Genomic DNA, 20,088 nt, shown 5'->3' on the forward strand with positions numbered 1-20,088 from the left:
TGGAGGGGCTGAGAGAAGGGTGGGGGGTGTAAATTAACTGTAACATACAGGAAGCCCCATTAAGCTCAAGTCACCTTCTTAGCACAGCCAAACAAATATCTGATACTAGGAGGTGGGGAAAAGAGACAGCCAAGGTAAATTCTCTGAGACCTGGAGCGCAGGCAAGGGGGATCATTCTCTGCCCATCCATACCAGGGACCCTGAGACAGAAGAGTGGTGGCTAAGTCTTCAGCTGAAAGTGGGGACACTGAGGCAGCTAAAAAGCACTGCCAAAACTATGTCACCCACTCAAGTAAAGTGTAAAACAGCTGCCAGGGATATTTCAGAGGTTATTACAGCCAGGACCTTGGAAGGGGAATTTTCTTTCCAGAGTCTGTAACTGCCCAATGATCTCTGAAAATGTAAGTGCTCTGAGCAAGGCAGGAGAAGAAAAACACTGCTCACCTCATCTCAGTGTAGGAACAAAAGGCCAGCCCAGTGGAGTGAAGGATCAAGCTCAATACCCTTCCTCCTCCACCCCCAGAGAACAAGGTTATACTACAGGAGTCTCCTGGCCTGATGCCTGAGGTTGTGAGGCAGATAAATGAATTTGGTTACGGGGAGGATTGAAGATATCCTTGCCCACGACTTGGGATCCCTTGGCTGTTAAAAGCAGCATGTGGTTAAGAGCCACCTCACAGGGAGCCAGAACTCAACTAGTTCCCTCTTCTCTCCAAAGAATTGCTTCCTAGGCTATGCCAAGAAGATGTGGGTGGGGAATTCCCAACCCACCATGGAAGCAGCTGACACTTTGAGGAACAAAGCCTTAGCATCTTCACTCCCTGAAAGCTTCATGGGAGCTGGAAGTGCAAGGACCAAGTCTCAAGTTCTCACCCAAAGGTTTTGGGGTGACCAGGGCAAGCAGGAGTGCATGAAAGCTCCCCCTGCAGATCCATCCCATAGGTTCTAAAGAGAGAATATACATGGGATGGTCGTCAAATGGTGCCAAACACATCTGTGAATCATGCATGCCTGCTTGTTGTGAGAATGTTTATTATATAAGTAGGTGAAACATGAAATTGTAAGAGGTAATGGCAGACATACCATGCAGGAAATACACCTGTGTGTCCCGCTAAGATGTTGGTCGGGCACCCTAGTAATCCTTCTCTATGGTCATATCTGTCCCATCTCCCCCAGCATAGGCATAACTTTGAGACTATTTTTTCAACTTTAAAAATATTATCTACATTTTTGAAAGCCAGACTTGGAAGCATTAAAATTTAAAAAACTATTATACTGAGATGTTCCAAATGACATAGGTCTATGAATATGTTAAAAACTTTTGTATCAATAAGTGTGATATGTTCCTGGTTGAGTTTCCCATATAAGACTCAGGGAACGCTTTGTGCTAATTGGCTGAGAACACAGGAGAGCATAAATGTTACGGCGTCTGAGATCTACATACTAGTTCATGTAAGGTCTCCAGCAAAAGCCTGTGTAATACTGGTCATCATAATCATTGTGAGATCTATGTTCAGCAAATATGTGAGGAGTTATGTATATATACTAACAATTATGTTCTAAGTCTGTGAGTTAATGCAGGTCACCACCAGGCAGCTGGAAAGAGAGGAAAGCCTCTCTTTCTCTGGCTGGTCATGTGCAAACTGAGTATTGTATGGTTCACAATGGACGTCCATTTATAAAATGAGCAAAATGCTAGTCAACAGATTGTAGCCACTGCAGTAAAAAACAAAAACAGCAGGGGTTACCCCATTTAGGATTAAAGAAAATGATTTTTTGGAACTACATCTGGGGAGAGCAGATCAAGCCCATTATCCTTCACTGGGGGAGGCAAGCTGCCAGTGTGCTTGGCCTCATGAAAGAAGGGTCTCGGCCATCCTGGTCACACTGTGAGAAGGACTTTAGCTTAAGCAGTATCTTATTAGACAAGAAGGCATCTTATACGGAACCCTTTCCAAAGAAATACTCAAAATATTCTTGTGTTTGCTACCATATGAACCTTTGTTCTTTGTTAAAAAAAACTTGTAATTTTCTTTATTTATAAAGAAGTCTAAGTGCCATATATTGAGCAGAGCTTTGTTCTAAGGTACAGCTAGTAAGCTGTACTGTTCCCTTGGGAACAGCAGGCCTGCTAATTCTGTGAGTGTCCAGGCTACGGGGCTGAACACCATAGGGAGATGCTTGAAGGACTCAGGGGTTGGAGTGTACCTGTAGCATGTTGGTATGCATGACAAATAGCGGAGCCCACATGGGTTGAGAACACTTGTATTGCTGTGGCTGTGAGGGTCAAGCAGCTGATCCCTGGCAGACACGTACACGGTTTCCTCACACTAAGGGCAGGTGGTAGCAAGGTGCCTCACAACCTTGGGTAACCCAGGAAGTGTCACATTGTGGGGTGATTAATGCAAAATCCCAATGCTGTTATGCAGATATCCAGTTGCTGAAGCTTTGCCACCTAAGGAAAGGGGCACTGATTAGTTTTACCTGTTTCAGGAGGCCTCGGAAACAAAGGCCCCAAAATCATGTAAAGCAGCGTTTCCCAAGTTTGGGACTCCGCTTATGTAGAGAAAGCCCCTGGTGGGCGGGGCCGGTTTGTGTACCTGCCGCATCTGCAGGTCTGGCCGATTGCAGCTCCCACAGGCTGCGGTTCGCTGCTCCGGGCCAATGGGAGCTGCTGGAAGCGGTGGCCAGAACGTCCCTCAGCCCATGCCGCTTCCCGCAGCTCCCATTGGCCTGGAGCAGTGAACTGCGACCAGTGGGAGCCGCGATCGGCCGGACCTGCGGACGCGGCAGATACACAAACCAGCCCGGCCCACCAGGGGCTTTCCAAGTTGGGGAAATACTGATGTAAAGCATCAGCCTGAACTGACTAAGCAGCCCTGATTTTGAACCAACAAATGGACATAAACCTTTAACCAAGGGGGCAAACTCTACTCAAAGGGTTTGAAGGACTTTGACCTACTACATCCCCACATGGAAGTTGGGTAATATCTGGTAAACTCAATATGCGTTTAGACTGTTTATTGTTTTGTTATAGGTTCTCTGCATAACGGTTTTGTCCTTTAAGTGTACTGTGCTCTGTGAAAACGGTCTGGCCGCTGTCACTGCTCCTAGAGAAAGAGAGTGAACTGCAGGTGCTGAGCTAGGTCAGACCTGCTGGGATAATCACAGTGAATTGCAGGTGGACTGCAGCCTGAATTCCAGATCTGAGGGGATAGGGCACAGGTCCCTGCCCAGAGAGAGGTGACAGAAGTCTGAGACCTAAGGGGGCAGCCATAGAGCAGACGACAGCATGGGTCCAAGGTGCTGTTACCCTGCAACTGTAACGCTATATACTTATAATGAATTGATATAGCGGGATAACAGCATTTCCCACTGCGACGCTGGAGACAGAGACCTGGAAGCAACCTTATAATTCATGCTGTGGGAGTACACTAGGCACTCCAAGGAGGGATTACACTCCTAAAACAACTTGAGAAATTGTGCACCTGGCCCATGTACCTGTTAGTCCACTATAATATATTTAGTGCTGTCAAAGTAATCTGCACTGTACAAAAACAAGCAGACACAGAAGGAGGAAGCTGCAGTAGTCAAGGTAAAACATAACCATGGCATGGAAAAGAAATTCTGCAGTGGGAACACAGAAGGAAAGACAGATATCAGAGATGATGCAGAGGAAGAGCTAACAGATTTGTGAATAGCCTGGATGTGGGAGAAGAACAAGAGAGGAACCGAACATGACAAGGGAATACAGTACAGGATACAGGAAATACAGTAACTCCTCACTTAACGTTGTAGTTATGTTCCTGAAAAATGCAACTTGAAGTGAAACAATGTTACGCAAATCCAATTTCCCAAAATGAATTAATGTAAACAGAAGGGGTTAGGTTCCAGGGAAATTTTACACACACACACACACACACACACACACACACACACACACACACACACACACACACACACACACACACACACACACACACACACACACACACACACACACACACACACACACACACACACACACACACACAGAGTTTAATACTGGTACACAGCGATGACGACTGTGAAGCTTGGCTGAGGTGGTGAAGTCAGAGGGTGGGATATTCTGCCTTACTGCTAAATGATGAACTAGCAATCGGCTGAGTCCTCGAGGCTTAGCACATTGTTTTTAATGCAGCCTCACATTTTACAAGGCAGCATGAATGGAGGGAGGGGAGACAATAACACACACAGTGTGTCAGAGAGAGAGAGATGCACATTGCCCCTTTAAGTACATTGACACCACTCTAAGTACATTGCCTTTTTAAACAGATCAACAAGTTGAGACAGCAGCTCCTACCAGCAAGCCCCCTCCGTCCTGAGCCCTGTCACGTGTCCCCCTGCTCTTTGGAACTGGCGTAAGCGGAGTGCAGGAGCAGGGGGGAGGGGGAACACTCTGACATTAGCTCCTCTTCCTCCCCCTTTCCCTCCCATCCTCCCCCCCGCACAGAAAGCAGGAGGCTCCAGAAAGCAGCTCCAAGGCAGAGGGTAGAAGCAGCATATGGCAGTGGGGGAGGGACAGCTGAACTGCCAGCAATTGATAGCCTGCTGGGTGGCTGCCACACAGGGAACCTATGGAAATAGGGAGCTGATGGGGGGCTGCCAGTCCACCCTGGTTCCAAGCCCTCACCAGCTAGCTCCAACTGGTTGCTCTTCCTGCAAGCAGTGGACAAAGCAGGTGGCTGCCAGACATTGTAAGGGAGCATTGCGCAACTTTAAAATGAGCATATTCTCTAATTGATCAGCAACGTAACAACGAAACAACATTAACCGGGATGACTTTAAATGTGGAGTTACTGTACAGTGGAGTTGCCAGCAGAGATGAGGAAGGGAGGATTCAATAGTGAATGAATGGAGTGTACTAGCAACATAGTGATTATTTTACTTTCTATTCAAGAAATATCACAAATTTCACAAAGATATAATCTCAATTATCTGAACATCACAGGGGCATTGAATGCATTTGGAAATCTGAAGTAACTTTTGATGCAGTTAATAGAACTCAGGAGAAATTACCTTGTTTTGAATTACTGAGCTTCAGATAATCAAAGTTGTATAAAATATGAAAGAAAAGTCAATTGCTATCTGTTATTGAACGTTAGTATTATATATTGCATTATCACACTATAATAAAAGTAATTCACATGTAATGTTTGTTTTGTCTTACACAGTATCCCATATGTCAAAAGGAAGAGTTGCTAGCTATTGGTCATGACATGTTCAGTTCTATATTCTCTTCTAATTCAGTGTCAGTCTTTTTCTAATCTGTACATTTCAATAAAGTGTAAAAACAGATCACAGTGCATAACAAGTGGACAACTGAAATAAAGTCTGCTCTATAAGCTGAAGGAACACTCTTACAGATTAGCCTGAAAGAATCAAAGAGCGAGTTAATGCTTTCATGACTGAAATCTCAATCCCCTTTCTCTGAAAAAGATAGAAGACAGATATTGTCTAAACACTTGAACCAAGGAAAAAATACAATATGCATGCCTAACTGGCCACTACCTGATAAAAATATTAGGGTAGATCATAATAATGATAGATTAAATGATTACAGTATTTTATCAGTCACTTACCTGCTGCATATCCATTATATCATAATATCTTACAAGAGCAACTGGAATGGTTACGTTTTGTACATCAGTCTTGTTACCTGAAGGAGAAGACTAAAACATAAAACCTGTATGAGAGAACTTGATAGCATATTTGCAGAACACAACTCTATATGCAGATTATCCTCTGAATGCCAGTATTTATGTTCACAAACAAAAATCAGCAGACACGATTCAAAGCTACAGAGAAAAACTCTCAGATATTTTAAGGAAAACTATGCTACAGACACTGAAAGGCTGACATTATAGACCCAGAGATGTTCTGGTAAATGTCTTATGCTTTTATGTAGATAATCAAAACTCAATAGTTTGACTCTGATAACCCACCTTTTAGAACAAGTTTAACTCAGTTTTTTTTAAATTAACAATTATCAGTGATGCTATACTATCAATATTGTATTTTGCTGTATATAAATGTATTTGCGCAAACTGCAAATACAAGTATAATGTACATAAATAGATATCCAATATTTTAAAAGAGCAAGAAAAATAGGACATGCATGTCTGGCAAAGTGATAAAACAGGATCTAAAAGAACTGTTCTTATCTTGCAGTTATTACTGTCAATTTCTCTCCTTTTGTTCTTCTGTATTAGTTGATATTTTTAGTGATTTTGTTTTCTGTAGCAATGATTGTGTACAGGTACTGGATTATATTAATGCTTAATAAAATGTAAAATTTTCACTTAAAGGATTATGCAACTAAAATTAGTAGAAAACAACAAAGATAAGCCTTTTCATTTAGTAATTTTGAGTATAAAGAATAGACAACCACAGAGGTCAAAATACAATAAATGCAACTAAGACAATGTCACTTTAACAAAGATTAAGCTATAGAATGTTAGAACTTACTAGACCACTTTTACTGGCAATCAGCAGTATTTTAGCACCATGACTTTGAGCAGTTCTCGCTTTATCCACAAATGAGCAGTTTCCCCTCATCACTACAACTGCCTTGTCCTTTATTACAAGAGTAGAAGGAACTTCAGAATTACTGCAGAACACTTTAGAGGTCAAGTTCTCCAAACTACTGGAAGTCTACAAAAAATCAAAAGTTGTATAAAAGTTAAAACTAAAAATCAAAGATTAGTTTCCAGTATGGTTTCTCCCATTTATTTATAACACAAAAACATTTATTTACAGGGAGTAAAGAGACCTATTAAGAAATATAATGGAATAGTTGACTCAGCATGTTGGATTCAAAATAGGAAATCAGCAGCGGGAGAGGAATAAACTTTCTGGGACATGTTCATGCGAGTTCATTGCAATACTAAGATCACAAAAACAATTTAAAAGTATAGAAATAAGCAACTAAGTATATCTGAGATTTCTGAACCAGACTTAACCATTTTACAGCCTATTCCAAGGCCAATGCTACTCTGTAAACTAGTCTTCAGAATATGCTTATGCTGAGCAGCAGACAGCAACTCTCTAGAGAATCCAACTATGTCATAACACGAGTTTCACCAGCCAAAGAAGCAGTGACTCAGATACACATCCAAACTCTGGTTTTCTTGCAACACTCACACCAAGACAGTAGCCCAGCCCTAAAACAAAGTAGTAGTAGTTTAAATATTTTTTCCGTATATTTAATTTTAGTTTTAAAAACATTTACTAAGTCCTATTTAAAAAAAACAAGCTGTCTTCTTTGGCTAGTCAAGCTATGTTTGGCCACAGTAGGTCCTTGACAGAAAGATGGCTGTTACACTTCCTCTGGTTTTGTACAGAGTTAGCCTTGTTTATGAATCAAGGGAAAAAAACATTTCTCTCATTTCCAAACCTCTAGCATTTACCAATCACATCAAGGGTAGCAAAAGGAAAGGAAAAAAAACGGCTTTAACATGTATGTGTGGGATTTTTCTAATCTTGGCTCAAGGATAAGTTTTGATCAAGACTAAGGCATGGTGATATAAATTCCAAATAATCATTAAAATACTGACACCTGAAAACCCATTTGAAATTAAATATATTTTAACATATACATTTTAGTATTTTACCCAAATGCACACGCTGATCAATATTGGCAACTCTTGTTCTAAACAGATCAAGTTCTAAAATAAGGTGTATTCCATACAAAGTCACTTCAACTCAAAGTGTCTCCAAGAACACTTAACTGAAATATTTTTAAAATCTAGTTTATTTTTCTCCATTTTGACGACATTTTTTTTTTTTTTTTTTGAGATTCATTCAGTCTGGAAAACAACAAAAAAGTCAATTTCACTTTAATTTATAACTTTTTTTTTTTTTTGCCAAGAACTGACTTGATACTCAAAAATCAGAGTTACGAACACTTGGGGAGTAGCTGAGTATTTAAATCTAAACATGAAACTTTGAGAGAAATAAAAATCAGCAACTTTTATTAATGCATTTCAATATTAGGCTTTGAAAGGTTTTTTAAAAACATTAAAATTTGGTGTCTAAACAGCATGACAGTATCATTTGGGGTACTGTGGAAGTTGGGCTTAATCTTAAATATACACTCACAGTGCTAAATTCAAGAAATTCTTTTTTATGATTATTTTTGACAGCAGATAAGCAGTGGTACCCATTTAGAAGTTATCCTAATGAGAACATAGAACATAAGAATGGCCATACTGGGTCAGACCAATGGTCCACCTAGCCCAGTATCCTGTCTTCCGACAGTTGCCAGTGACAGGTGCCCCAGAGGGAATGAACAGAACAGGTAATCATCAAGTGATCTATCCCATCGCCCATTCCCAGCTCCTGGCAAACAGAAGTTAGGGACACTCTGAGTATGGCACTGCAGTCCTGCCCACCCTGGCTAATAGCTATTGACGGATCTATCCTCCAGGAACTTATCTAGTTCTTTTTTCTTCTCCAAGCTGAAGAGTCTTTCTAATCTCTCCTCATACAGAAGCTGTTACCTACTCCTAATAATTTTAGCTGCCCTTCTCTGTTCCTTTTCCAATTCCAATATATCTTTCTTGAGATGAGGCAACCAGATTTGCATGCAGTATTCAAGATGTGTGTATACCATGAATTTATATAGAGGCATTATGATATTTTCTGTCTTATCTGTCCCTTTCCTAATGGTTCCTAAAAGTCTATTAGCTTTTTTGACCGCCACTGCACACTGAGCAGATGTTTCCAGAGAACTATCCACAATGACTCCAAGATCTGTTTCTTGAGTGGTAACAGCTAATTTAGACCCCATCATTTTGTACGTCTAGTTCAGATTGTTTTCCAGCGTGCATTACTTTGCATTTATCAATACTGAATTTCATCTGCCATTTTGCTGCCCAGTTACCTAGTTTTCAGATCCCTTTGTAACTCTTTGCAGTCTACTTTGGACGTAACTATCTTGAGTAATTTTGTATCATCTGCAAATTTTGCCATCTCATTGTTTACCCCCTTTTCAGATAATTTATGAATATGTTGAACAGTATTGGTCCCAGTACACACCGCTGGGGGATACCACTATACCGCTCTCCGTTATGAAAACTGACCATTTATTCCTATCCTTGGTTTCCTATCTTTTATTCAGTTACTGATCCATGAGAAGACCTTCCCTCTTATCCCAGGACTGCTTAATTTGCTTAAGAGCCTTTGGTGAGGGACACTGTCAAAGGCTTTCTGAAAGTCTAAGTACACTATATCCACTGGATCACCCTTGTTCACGTTTGTTGACTCCCTCAAATAATTCTAATAGATGGATGAGGCATGATTTCCCTTTACAAAAGACATATTGACTTTTGCCCAACAAATTGTGTTCATCTTGTGTCTGATAATTCTGTTCTTTACTACAGTTTCAACCAGTTTTCCTAGTACTGAAGTTAGGTTTACCAGCCTGTAATTGCTGGGATCGCCTCTGGAATCTTTTTCAAAAATTGGTGGTCACATTAGCTATCCTCCAGGCATCTGGGACAGAAACTGATTTACATGATAGGTTATGTACCACAGTAGTTTTGCAATTTCATATTTGAATTCCTTCAGAACTATGGGTGAATATCCTCTGGTCCTGGTGATTTACTACTGTTAACTGTATCAATTTGTTCCAAAACCTCCTCTAATGACATCTCAGTCTGGGACAGTTCCTCAGATTTGTCACCTAAAAAGAATGGCTCAGGCGTGGGAATCTTCCTCACATCCTCTGCAGTGAAGACTGATGCAAAGCATATTTAGTTTCTCTGCAATGATTCTGTCTTCCTTGAGTGCTCCTTTAACAACTCGATTGTCCAGTGGCCCCACTCAATGTTTAGCAAGCTTCCTGCTTCTGATGTATTTAATTTTTTTGATGTTAGTTTTTGAGTCTTTGGCTAGCTGCTCTTCAAATCGATTTTTGGCCTTCCTAATTATACCTTTAAACTGGACTTGCCAGAGTTTATGCTGCTTTCTATTTTCCTCAGTAGGATTCAACTTCCAATTTTTAAAGGATGCCCTTTTGCCTCTAACCGCTTCTTAGTAGTTTAGCCATGGTGGCACTTTTCTGGTCTTCTGTTTTTTAATTTGGGGTATACATTTAACATAGCATTGATTTTACTCAGTACTTTCTCCTAGAAATTCCACTTGATCCAAAACTGTTCTTGGTTTTATAATTCTTAGACAGTATAGCTACATAATGACTTACAATGTTATCCAGGGTATTTGGAAGAGATACCCAAGAAGGACTGTAACGTATGCAGTAATCCTTTGTTAATGGGGGTATCCCATTTCCAGAAGCATGCAGGATTCCCTCCTGTGCATTTACCTATAATATGAAGTTTCTGCGTTAGACAAAACAGTTTACACTATCAGTGGACAAATAATATTCTTCTAAATAAGAATAGGACAACTTAAAAGTTTCAATATCCAAAAAAAAAAAAAAAATGGAATAGGTAACAAGATTAACCTTGACAACTTGGTTTTGATTCTGTAATACAGGTAAAAAAGTGGAAAACTGATAAGAGTTTGCATGGCTAACCATAGCAAGGAAACAGTGATGCTCAAGTACATTTCAAATGCAGCATATTCATCTCTCACACACACACGCAACCTAAAGTAACAGAAACCTTCAGGCAAGCATTCTTAGATTCTACACATAAGATTTTACATTCCCTTTAAACTGTAAAAAAGGTTATTAAAAACACAACTGATATAGCCAGCATAGAGGATGTGGTGTACAAATCTATATTTCAAGTCATGGGCTCCATCTTAAATACCTTCTCTCACATGCTTAGTCCTCACTGGGAATGCTCATATAAATTTATTTTTGTGAGCAGTAGATGTATGATTAAGCCTTATGTTTTTCCTGGAGTCATAGCAATTCTAAAGATTCAGTCTTGGCCTGGAAGTTTTGGTTTGCTAGTTGGTTTGGGGGGGGGAGGGGCTGTGGGATGGGAGAGAAGGGAGGATAAACAGCACCCCCACATTGATTTAAATTTTAGACTTAATTCTAAATTGTGGGAATACTTGGTTGCAGATTATTTTGGACACCTGTAAACCAAAGTAGCTATATTTTATACAGTCAGGAAAACTTGATATAATCATGGATTTCTACATAAAAGTGCATTCTTGTTAGTTGTTATAACCTTAATACATATTCTTCACAACTCAGAGATAGATGTAGGTTTCATTTTTAGAAAGTACACAGTATACATGTTTTAAGTGATTGACTTATTTTGAAAACTTTTCAGAGGAGTTTTACAGCTGTATCAGAAAATGAATGATTGTTTGGTTATTTCATTTACCAAAGGTAATTAAAGCAGATATTTATGAAGTCATTGGGAGGTAAACTAACTCCAATTCAACAGGTTAATCAATATTTGGAGGATTTTCTTGCCATGCTGTATTAGGAGGAGATCATCACTAGACAGACATTTAAATTATTTTATTTAAACTAAAACAACAACATTATGTATTCTGGATTTTTTTCTTCAACAGCAAACATATAATATTTTAACAAAACCAGCATATGAATTTTTGAATTTAGTTAAACATTCAAGCTTTTGAAACTTTGCACTTTTAGAGAGCGATAAGGGATTGACTCTGTGTACACAAATTTGCAGAGGAACCGTAGGGTTGAGGTGTTATTTCTCACCTCTATATATATATATTTATTTATTTATTTTAAAACAGTTTTGCTGATAACAAGCATGTTATCTCCGGAGACACAAATCCACAGTTTGAGAACCGCAAAACTAAGTATCTTTGACAGTATCTTCTAGACCGGGGTGGGCAAACTATGGCCCATGGGACGGATTCGGCCAGTCAGCGGTGCTAAACCAGCCCTTGAGCTCTCGCTGGGGAGTGGGATCTGGGACTTGCCCTGCTCCAGCACTCCAGCCGGGGAGCAGGGTTGGCAGCCACTCCACACAGCTCCCAGAAACAGCCACATGGCCCCACTCAGGCATTCCAGCCGGGACACAGGGTTGGGGGTTTCTCTATGTAGCTCCGAAAGCCGCGGCATGACCCCCCCCCTTCGATGTTCCAGCCAGGGAGCAGGGTCAGGGGCTGCTCCATGCGACTCCTGAAAGCTGTGGCATGGTTCCCCCTCTGACATGCCAGTGGGAGCTGCAGGGGCAGTACCTGCAGACGGGGCAGTGTGCGGAGTCACCTGGCTGTGCCTCCACATAGGAGCCAGAGAAGGGACATCCCGCTGCTTCTGAGAGCTTCCTGAAAGCTGTGGCATGGTTCCCCCTCTGACATGCCAGTGGGAGCTGCAGGGGCAGTACCTGCAGACGGGGCAGTGTGCGGAGTCACCTGGCTGTGCCTCCACATAGGAGCCAGAGAAGGGACATCCCACTGCTTCTGAGAGCTTCTTGAGGTAAGCACCACCTGGAGCCTGCACCTCTGAACCTCTCCCCATGCCCCAACCCCCTGCCGTAGCCCTGATCCCCCTCCCACCCTCTGAACCCCTCGATCCCAGCCCAGACCACCTTTCTGAACCCCAAACCCCTGATCCCCAGCCCTAACCCAGAGCCTGCACCCCCAGCCTGAGCCTGCATCCCTTCCCACACCTCACTCCCCTGCCCCAGCCTGAAGCCCCCTCCTGTACCCTGAACTCCTCATTCTTAGCCCCACCCCAGAGCCCACACCCCCAACCAGAGCCCTCGCCCACTCCCACACCCCAACCCCAATTCTCTGAGCATTCATGGTCCACCATACAGTTTCTATTCCAAGATATGGCCCTCGGGCCAAAAAAGTTTGCCCACCCCTCTTCTAGACTGAGCACTGAGTCGCATTGGATAAACAGAAACATTAACCTAAATAATCTATACAGAAGCCCCTGGAGCTCCATAAGATTGGGTCCCTAATCCATTAACTATTGGAACTCATTTACAAAACTTTTCTTAAACATTACATGAATATATTGTCTCATACTATAAAATTAGAATTTATAATCCCTATTCCATAATGAGAGATCTTTGAGCTATACTGTATCTTAACTAAAACTATCTTTAGATATGCTTTTTTCCTCAAAAAGTATTTTATCAAAAAAATCTGATTTAAAGAAAAAATCCAATTTTTTAAAAAAATCATTGATTTTTATCCACCCTGATTTTAAAGAATTTTTAAGACAGGATTTTATAATTTATAATTTTGCGTGTGTGTAGGCACAGAATGAAAGAAAAATGAAGATGCTAAAGTCTGAAAACTGATTTCTGAAAGTGCTCAGTAACCAAATTTCATAATAAATTTTCTGATATAGCACTCTCCACCTGTATTTCTCAAAGCTGGCCACTAACTGACAGAGACAAGGTTATTGTATGTCAATTCCTATAATTGTGTTTTTTAAAAATGAATATATTATTCACAATTCTTGCCAACGGTCTTTTGGCAAGATTGTTGGAGGGGCACATTACAGGATGGATTCTGAAACTATATTTATTATAAATACTTAAAAGTCTTTTTTTTTTTAAAGTTAAATTCCTAATTTTCCAGTTTGATACACACTTGATTAAATATAAAACAAACGTAGACTCACAAAATAGTCAGGCACTATATGAATTTGTCCACAATAAAGGAAATATGTAACATTTCTTTTCCATGTTCCAGATAAAGATCTATAATTCAAAAAAATTATATCTAGAAGGTGACTAATGAAAGAAAAGGTGTCATTTCTTGTTAGGTGTTGCCAGAAGAAAGAAATTGACTGGGAACTAAGGAAAATTAAGCCATAATTTAAAACTGGTCATCTTAACTCTTCTTGAAAGAGGCACTTACCTTAACATCAGGAATTAATTAATAGAACAAAAGGAGTCGGCGAGCCCTGTTGTAGGTTTTAGATTTCTTTTTGTTATCAGACAGGTATAGACTTAAGCCATATTAATAAGCAAGAGAGAAGTAGAAAAAAAAGAGGTTTGGAATTTGATGCGTGCCATGTATATAGGAAGTTCACTAATAGCTTTTATTTCTCTGTGTTATTGACCATCTCCTACAGCAAATGAGACCTTCAGATAAAAGGAGAGAAAAGCCAGAGGTGCTCCTGTGTAGTTGTTTCAGAGTTCTAGGTCTGTCTGGTTTGAATGGCAAAAATTCTTATTAAGAGCAACTCATTTCATCAGGCTCCAAGAGTGAACATCTGCTTACAAGGCAAAGTGTGAAAATAGTCAGAGCTTGTTACTACTTTAAAGGTACAGTCCTTCAGTTACTAGATAAAGTCAGATCTTGAAGAGTTATTTAACGATTTATAATAAGCAAAAGCAATGCCAATCTTTACCTCTTAAACTAAGCCCATTCATCTAAAAATATAAACTGCTGGCAATTAAAAGTCATGATATTCATCATCTTGCTTCAAATGGAGACAGGAGCAAGTCTGAGCAGCAAGAACTAGAGGCTTTCACATTAGCCCCTTCCATTTTCAGAACTTTCTTGTGTATGAATGAGAGAGGTATAAATAAATATGGTGTTATGAAAAATTAGCACTGCAGCTTTCCTAAGTAGTAATCTTTTTTCTAAACAAGTGATCACTTCTTCTTCAACACTACACTACTACATTGTTTCGCAAAACGGTCCCAACACTGCTATCACCATTTAACTTCCATTAGGAGTAGTCATAGTTTCATTGTTAATGTATATAGGCTCTAGATGACAGCCAGTGTTTTACGCATGTTGCATAATCCTACTAAGAGCATGTCAATACAACACTGTACTTCAAACAACAGTTATACTAACCTGCCCGCTGTGGAGCTGATAAGTTGTAACAATAGGGTGTTTATAAAAAGTTTCCTCCTGTGGGCAGAGGCCAATCAGCACTGACCTATCAATAGAATGGACCTCAAAAGAGCTGGTGTGAGGTTAGGAAGCATCTGAAAGTTTATATATTTATCTGACATTTTTCTGACCTTTAGTCAGCAGAGTTGGACTGGAAATACCCTGACAATCCAGGCCCAGTTAGAAATACTACCAGGATGGCCTGTCATAATGTTTAAAGCAGTTTTAATTCTGATCCTGGATACGAACTGGAAAACCCAAAAGAGCCAATCCATCTTTTTCAGACAGACATTCAGATCTTCAACAGCTAAGACTGAGTTTGGTTCTGAAAGTGAGCAGAGTTCCCAACAGGGGAGAAAGTGACTGGTTCTCATCACAACAAGTTCATCAGCTGGGAGAGAAAGACATCTTTTGCACACAGCAGAATTGACACAGAGTCATATTAGCTCACACAAGCAGTCCTACACCCAAACCCATTCACACCAGCCCACATGACTAGGACCCATGTCCACTACCACCTCATCATCCTACTCCACAGTCTTGCAATTGTGACCAGCAGCTCACACTGCACAGTCCAGGACCTTGAACTCAACCACTCTCCACATGATGCCAACCAACCTCTCCTCAACATGACATCATGCCACACCCCTCCCCCAGGTCTATCACCCCCTCCACCTCCACACTGCATCTACCCCCCCCACAGCTCCAGTTCTCCCCCACAGCCCTCGCCCCCCCTCCGCTCTTCCCACAGCCCCCTGCTGGCCCTCACCCTCCCGCCAGCTTCGCTCCACAACCCCCCGCCAGCCCTCACCCCCCCCCAACTCCAGAGTCCTCGCCCCACAGCCCCCTGCCGACTCTCGCCCCCCCCTTCCCACATCCCCTGCCAGCCCTTCCCCTCCCTGCCACTACACCGGCCCTCGCCTCCCCCTGCAGCGCCAGGTCTCTCCCACAGCGCCCTGGCGGCCCCCGCCCCACAGCCTCCGCGCCGGCGCACCCCCTAGGACCCTGCCGGCCCCGCCGACGGCCCTCCCCGCCATCACCGGGGCCGGCGGCCGGCCGCGGCCCGGCGTCGCCCGCACAGCAGCCCCTTACCCGCGGGAGCAGCAGGGCCCAGAGAGCGGCCCACAGCAGCCAGGCGCGCCTCATCCTGCTCATCCTCCTCCGCCCGCCGGGGCAGCAGCCGGCCCCCGCTCGCCCTCCACCAGCGGCCTTCCCGGACCCGCCGCCGCCGCCCGCACACGGAGCCTGCACAGCGCCGCCAGCTGAGCTCGCCCCGAGCGCGCGGCACTTCCTCTTCAGCCGGCGGGATAGGAGGGGGCTGCCGCTGCCAGCGCGGCCATGTGACAGCCCTTCCCCCGCTTCCGGGAGCACTGGGCGGCCGCCTCCTGCGCCTGCGCCTGCTCCTGCCCAGGTTGTGTGCCTCAGCCAGCCTTTGCCCGGCCTCTCTGCATGTCCAGCTCGCCCATCCCCTAGCGTCGGGGTCCCCTGAGCACCCGCAGCCCAGAGGATTCAGGGGGCCTAGGGCAAAGCAATTTCAGGGGGCTGATCCATAAAATAAAGTTGCAATACTGTAGAGTACTATATTCTTGTGAGGGACCCTGCAGGGCCTGGGGCAAATTGCCCCACTTGCCACCCCGGTGGTCCTGCCTGAGCATGCCTTGCACAGCAGGGGAGCTATGCCCCCCCCCAAGCCTGAATAACCCTTTTAGGTGAGGGTGGGGAATTAGGGAGGGTGTGCTCTTTGGTGAACCAGGGAAGAAGGGCAGGACTGTTGTCCCTATTGACCTCCAGCAAAGGGTTTGGCTGCTGCTTTGTATTCCTAAGGCTGTGGACAAGACCAGAGGGCCCCCCCCCCCATCCTGCATACTGCTTCCAAAGTGATCCTTAGCTGGGCCACAAAATGGGCCCCTACCCCAGATGAGTGTTTCCCCTTTCTAGGTGACCAGATGTCCCAATTTTGGGGTCTCTTTCTTATATAGGCGCCTGTTAACCCCCCATCCCAATTATTCACACTTGCTGTCTGGTCACCCTTCTGACAACTGCAGCATCCATCTGGAGTGTTGCTGCTGCAACACTAAACAAAGAGCCTGTGGCGCATGAAAAGGGCTTCTGTGATGGCTTCAGTTTCTGTTGCCAAACATAGGACCCCCTGCCTGTTGCTGAGCTTGCAGGTGGCCTTCACTGCCCTCTCAAACACATATACACTCAGGCTGGGCTTTCTGTACTACCTTCCACACTTTGCTCCCTTCTGGAGGCTCCTTCCTTTACTGCTGTCTCTATACTCTCCTCCTGTAATCAGGGAAACAGTTGATGTGCTTCCCACTCCACACACACTGTCTCTCCCTGTTTGATGCTTTTCTTTAGTCCCAGCACTCAAGTAAGAACATGACATTCTCAGCTTTAATTTTTAAAGTTTGTAACTCTATATCCCTATGAGGATAATGGCATATTCCAGTGGTTTCTTCGTGGGAGACTGATCTCTGTGTTTATGCCTTTTCCTGCCAAGGACAGAGCAGAAAGGGAAAGATAAACTCTTTTCAAAGGTTTGATCAGCAAGTGTTGCTGTAGAATCCCACGAAAACTCACAGGGGCTATGAAAGAGGTGGGGTTCTCGAACAATTTGTATAGTGGGGATGCTGAGAGCCATTGAACCAAACTAAACCCCATATATAATGGAAACCACTTCAAGCCGGGGGTGCAGCAGTACCCCTAATTCCAGCACCTATGGAAAGAGGGGAGGGAAAATAGTGAAACAACAGACAAAAAATTAAAAAGAGTATTAAATTACACTCAGAACAGCTGGGAGGGGGGGAATGGCTAGAGTTGCGAGGGTAGAGCACTTGGTATGAAATCAATCTGTCCTTTGGTTCTTTGATGAAAATTGCTTTTACACTAGCCACTGGAGCAAGCCCACCAACTCTTTACACAGAGCTTTGGATCAGGGTTGTGATGGTTCCAGAGGAACACTAGTTTCCAACTCCAACTGCATATGAAATAGTGACCTAAAAATGACACGCTGTTACCAATATTCCAAGGCATCAAGTCCCTGATGCATAGCTCAGTGTGTGCTGCCTTTCCTTTGTGTCACCTGACAATTTCTGGATAATAAACTAGTAGCCTGTCTGTTACTCATTTTTAATAGAACTGGTGTGAAACTCTTATTTATTCTTTATAAACCACTATGGTTGTATGGACCTAATCAAAACTGAAAACAAAAAGCTCAATCCTGCAGGATGCTCAGCACCTGCCAAAGTGTGAGTCAAGGACACTTAGCACTTCTCAGCATCAGGCCCAAGATCCCTGCAATCTTTTCTATTGAGCATATATAACTCTTCATTAAACCCTTTTCAAATGTGATTCATCATATGGTAATGGGAACGATGACTGATGAAGATAGAGACTTCTTTTATAGCAACAATGCTGAAAAAAACAGGGAAAACCACTGATATTATCAGCTTGTATATTAGCTTCAATAAGGTGAAGTAACTGGGGAACAAACTTAACAAAATTATAAAACTACTGTATTCAGGAACAAACAATGGTCATGTTGTTTTATGGGGGTGGGGGAAGAGGGAAGAGGGCTTGTGTGCATGTGGTTTTCCCCCTCATTGCATATGGTGGATTTAAAAACCAAATAGAAATAAAAATGTAGTATTGAGAGGCAATTCCCCACCCTATTGTTGCAAGTTTACAGTAAATCACATTTTGGCCCTAGGAATTTGAATAATCTCGAAATGTAATTCTATAAATAATTACTATTTTGATCTACAGAAGTTCTTTTTACTTTGACTATGCCAAACAAGCATTTTTTCTCAGTAACATTCAGAACTTTGTTCTTGTGTCAGCAACAGATAGACTGCAAGCAGTCCAGTCTCCCATTTTAGCATGCTTAAACAGTGAAAAGTAATGAGACACTGTGACAGACTGACAATATCCTGAACAAACCTTATGGAATTAAAATAAACTGTACTGAATTGGGGTTAATACTGTTGGGGTACTTTGTATTAAAAATTCAATTGTGCAGGTAGTGGTGTGGCATTATATGTAGCTTCTGTAGTAGAAAGGGTAATGAACTTCCTCCATTATCAGCCTTTGAAATCATTCCCTCTGGAAAAATATGGATGTATGACTTGTTCAAACTGGATTTTCTAGAGATCATGTGTTTCTAAAAGGTATACTCTAGGAATTATTTTGGGGAAGTTCTAGGGCCTGTCTTATACAGGAAGTCAGACTAGATGATCACAATGGAACCTTCTGGCATTGGAATCTATTAATTTATTTTGTTGAAGAATCTAGGTGGTTTCCATTCATATATTTTTGCTGGTGTGGTGTAGTGCTGAGTTTCTTACAAATGTCAGCTTTAACAAGGGAGATATTTTCAGGTACCAAAACCCACTCCTGATAATTATGAGTACATTTCAGATCAGGTTCTGGCCTTAGTTACAGCAGTGTAAACCCAGAGTCACCCTATTAATTTCATTTTAAATCCATATGGCTATTCCCATTCACTTATCTAGAGAGAGGACAGAATCTCTGTCCTCTCTCTAGATAAGCAGAAAGATGATCCCCTTTGTGCTGGCAGTGGCAGTAGGTTACTATTTTTTAGGTCAGCCACCTGGATAGATACAGAAAAGCAATCCCAGAATTAAAGTAGAGCACACATATTCTTAATAAACTATTGATTATGTATGTAAATGAACACATTCCAGCATTACTTCACTTAGAGGAAAGTATGTTATTTTAACATATTATGTGGAAAATAGCATTACAGGGCATAACTTCACTGGGAGCTTTGCTTGAATAAAGAGTGGGCCTTTAGTAATAATCTACCCGCATAACCTTCTTGCCTGTCCAGTATAGTTTTATATAGAAGTATAATAGGTGAATTTAATATTAGCCAATGTAAAAAAAAATCTAGAAAAGCTTCTTGCTTACATTTTCATGAAAAGTATTTTAAAATACAGTTGCCAAACCCTTTAGTAATTAGAATATTTGGAATACAGGTTTGAAGCCTGCAATTACTATGACATTTCAGACAGGTGATTAGGAACACAGAGCTGGCCCCTCCATCCATAGACTGCTTCCTTCTACCAGACAGAAGTTGAGCTACAAGGTGGGCAAAGTAATATATTTTATTGGACCAATTTCTGTTGGTGAAAGAGAAGCTTTTGAGTCTTTCAAGTCTGGGAAACTTAATCAGACTGGCACAGCTAAATACAAGGTGGAACAGATTTGGGCAAAGTTCAGTTTAAGTTTAGAAAACATTCTCTTTATTTTTCT

The 20,088-nt window shown here is 42.2% G+C and overlaps 1 protein-coding gene across 2 annotated transcripts in view; it reads right to left on the reverse strand.

The window, feature by feature from the left end:
- Window positions 1-16,040, reverse strand: part of SPPL2A (signal peptide peptidase like 2A) — a 40,836-nt gene extending 24,796 nt beyond the window's left edge. Inside the window, exons 1-4 of one of the 2 annotated variants that reach the window (XM_030579030.1) lie at window positions 15,901-16,040; window positions 10,244-10,363; window positions 6,508-6,693; window positions 5,622-5,711 (exon numbers count right to left, since the gene is read on the reverse strand). In XM_030579030.1, the coding sequence (XP_030434890.1) occupies window positions 5,622-5,711; window positions 6,508-6,693; window positions 10,244-10,363; window positions 15,901-15,963 (459 nt within the window). In that variant the 5' untranslated portion in view covers window positions 15,964-16,040. The remainder of the gene's footprint in view (window positions 1-5,621; window positions 5,712-6,507; window positions 6,694-10,243; window positions 10,364-15,900) is intronic. The other variant, XM_030579031.1, reaches the window with a different exon arrangement.
- Window positions 16,041-20,088: the final 4,048 nt, after the last annotated feature.

This window comes from Gopherus evgoodei, chromosome 10, assembly GCF_007399415.2.
Source record: "Gopherus evgoodei ecotype Sinaloan lineage chromosome 10, rGopEvg1_v1.p, whole genome shotgun sequence".
Taxonomy (NCBI): domain Eukaryota; kingdom Metazoa; phylum Chordata; order Testudines; family Testudinidae; genus Gopherus; species Gopherus evgoodei.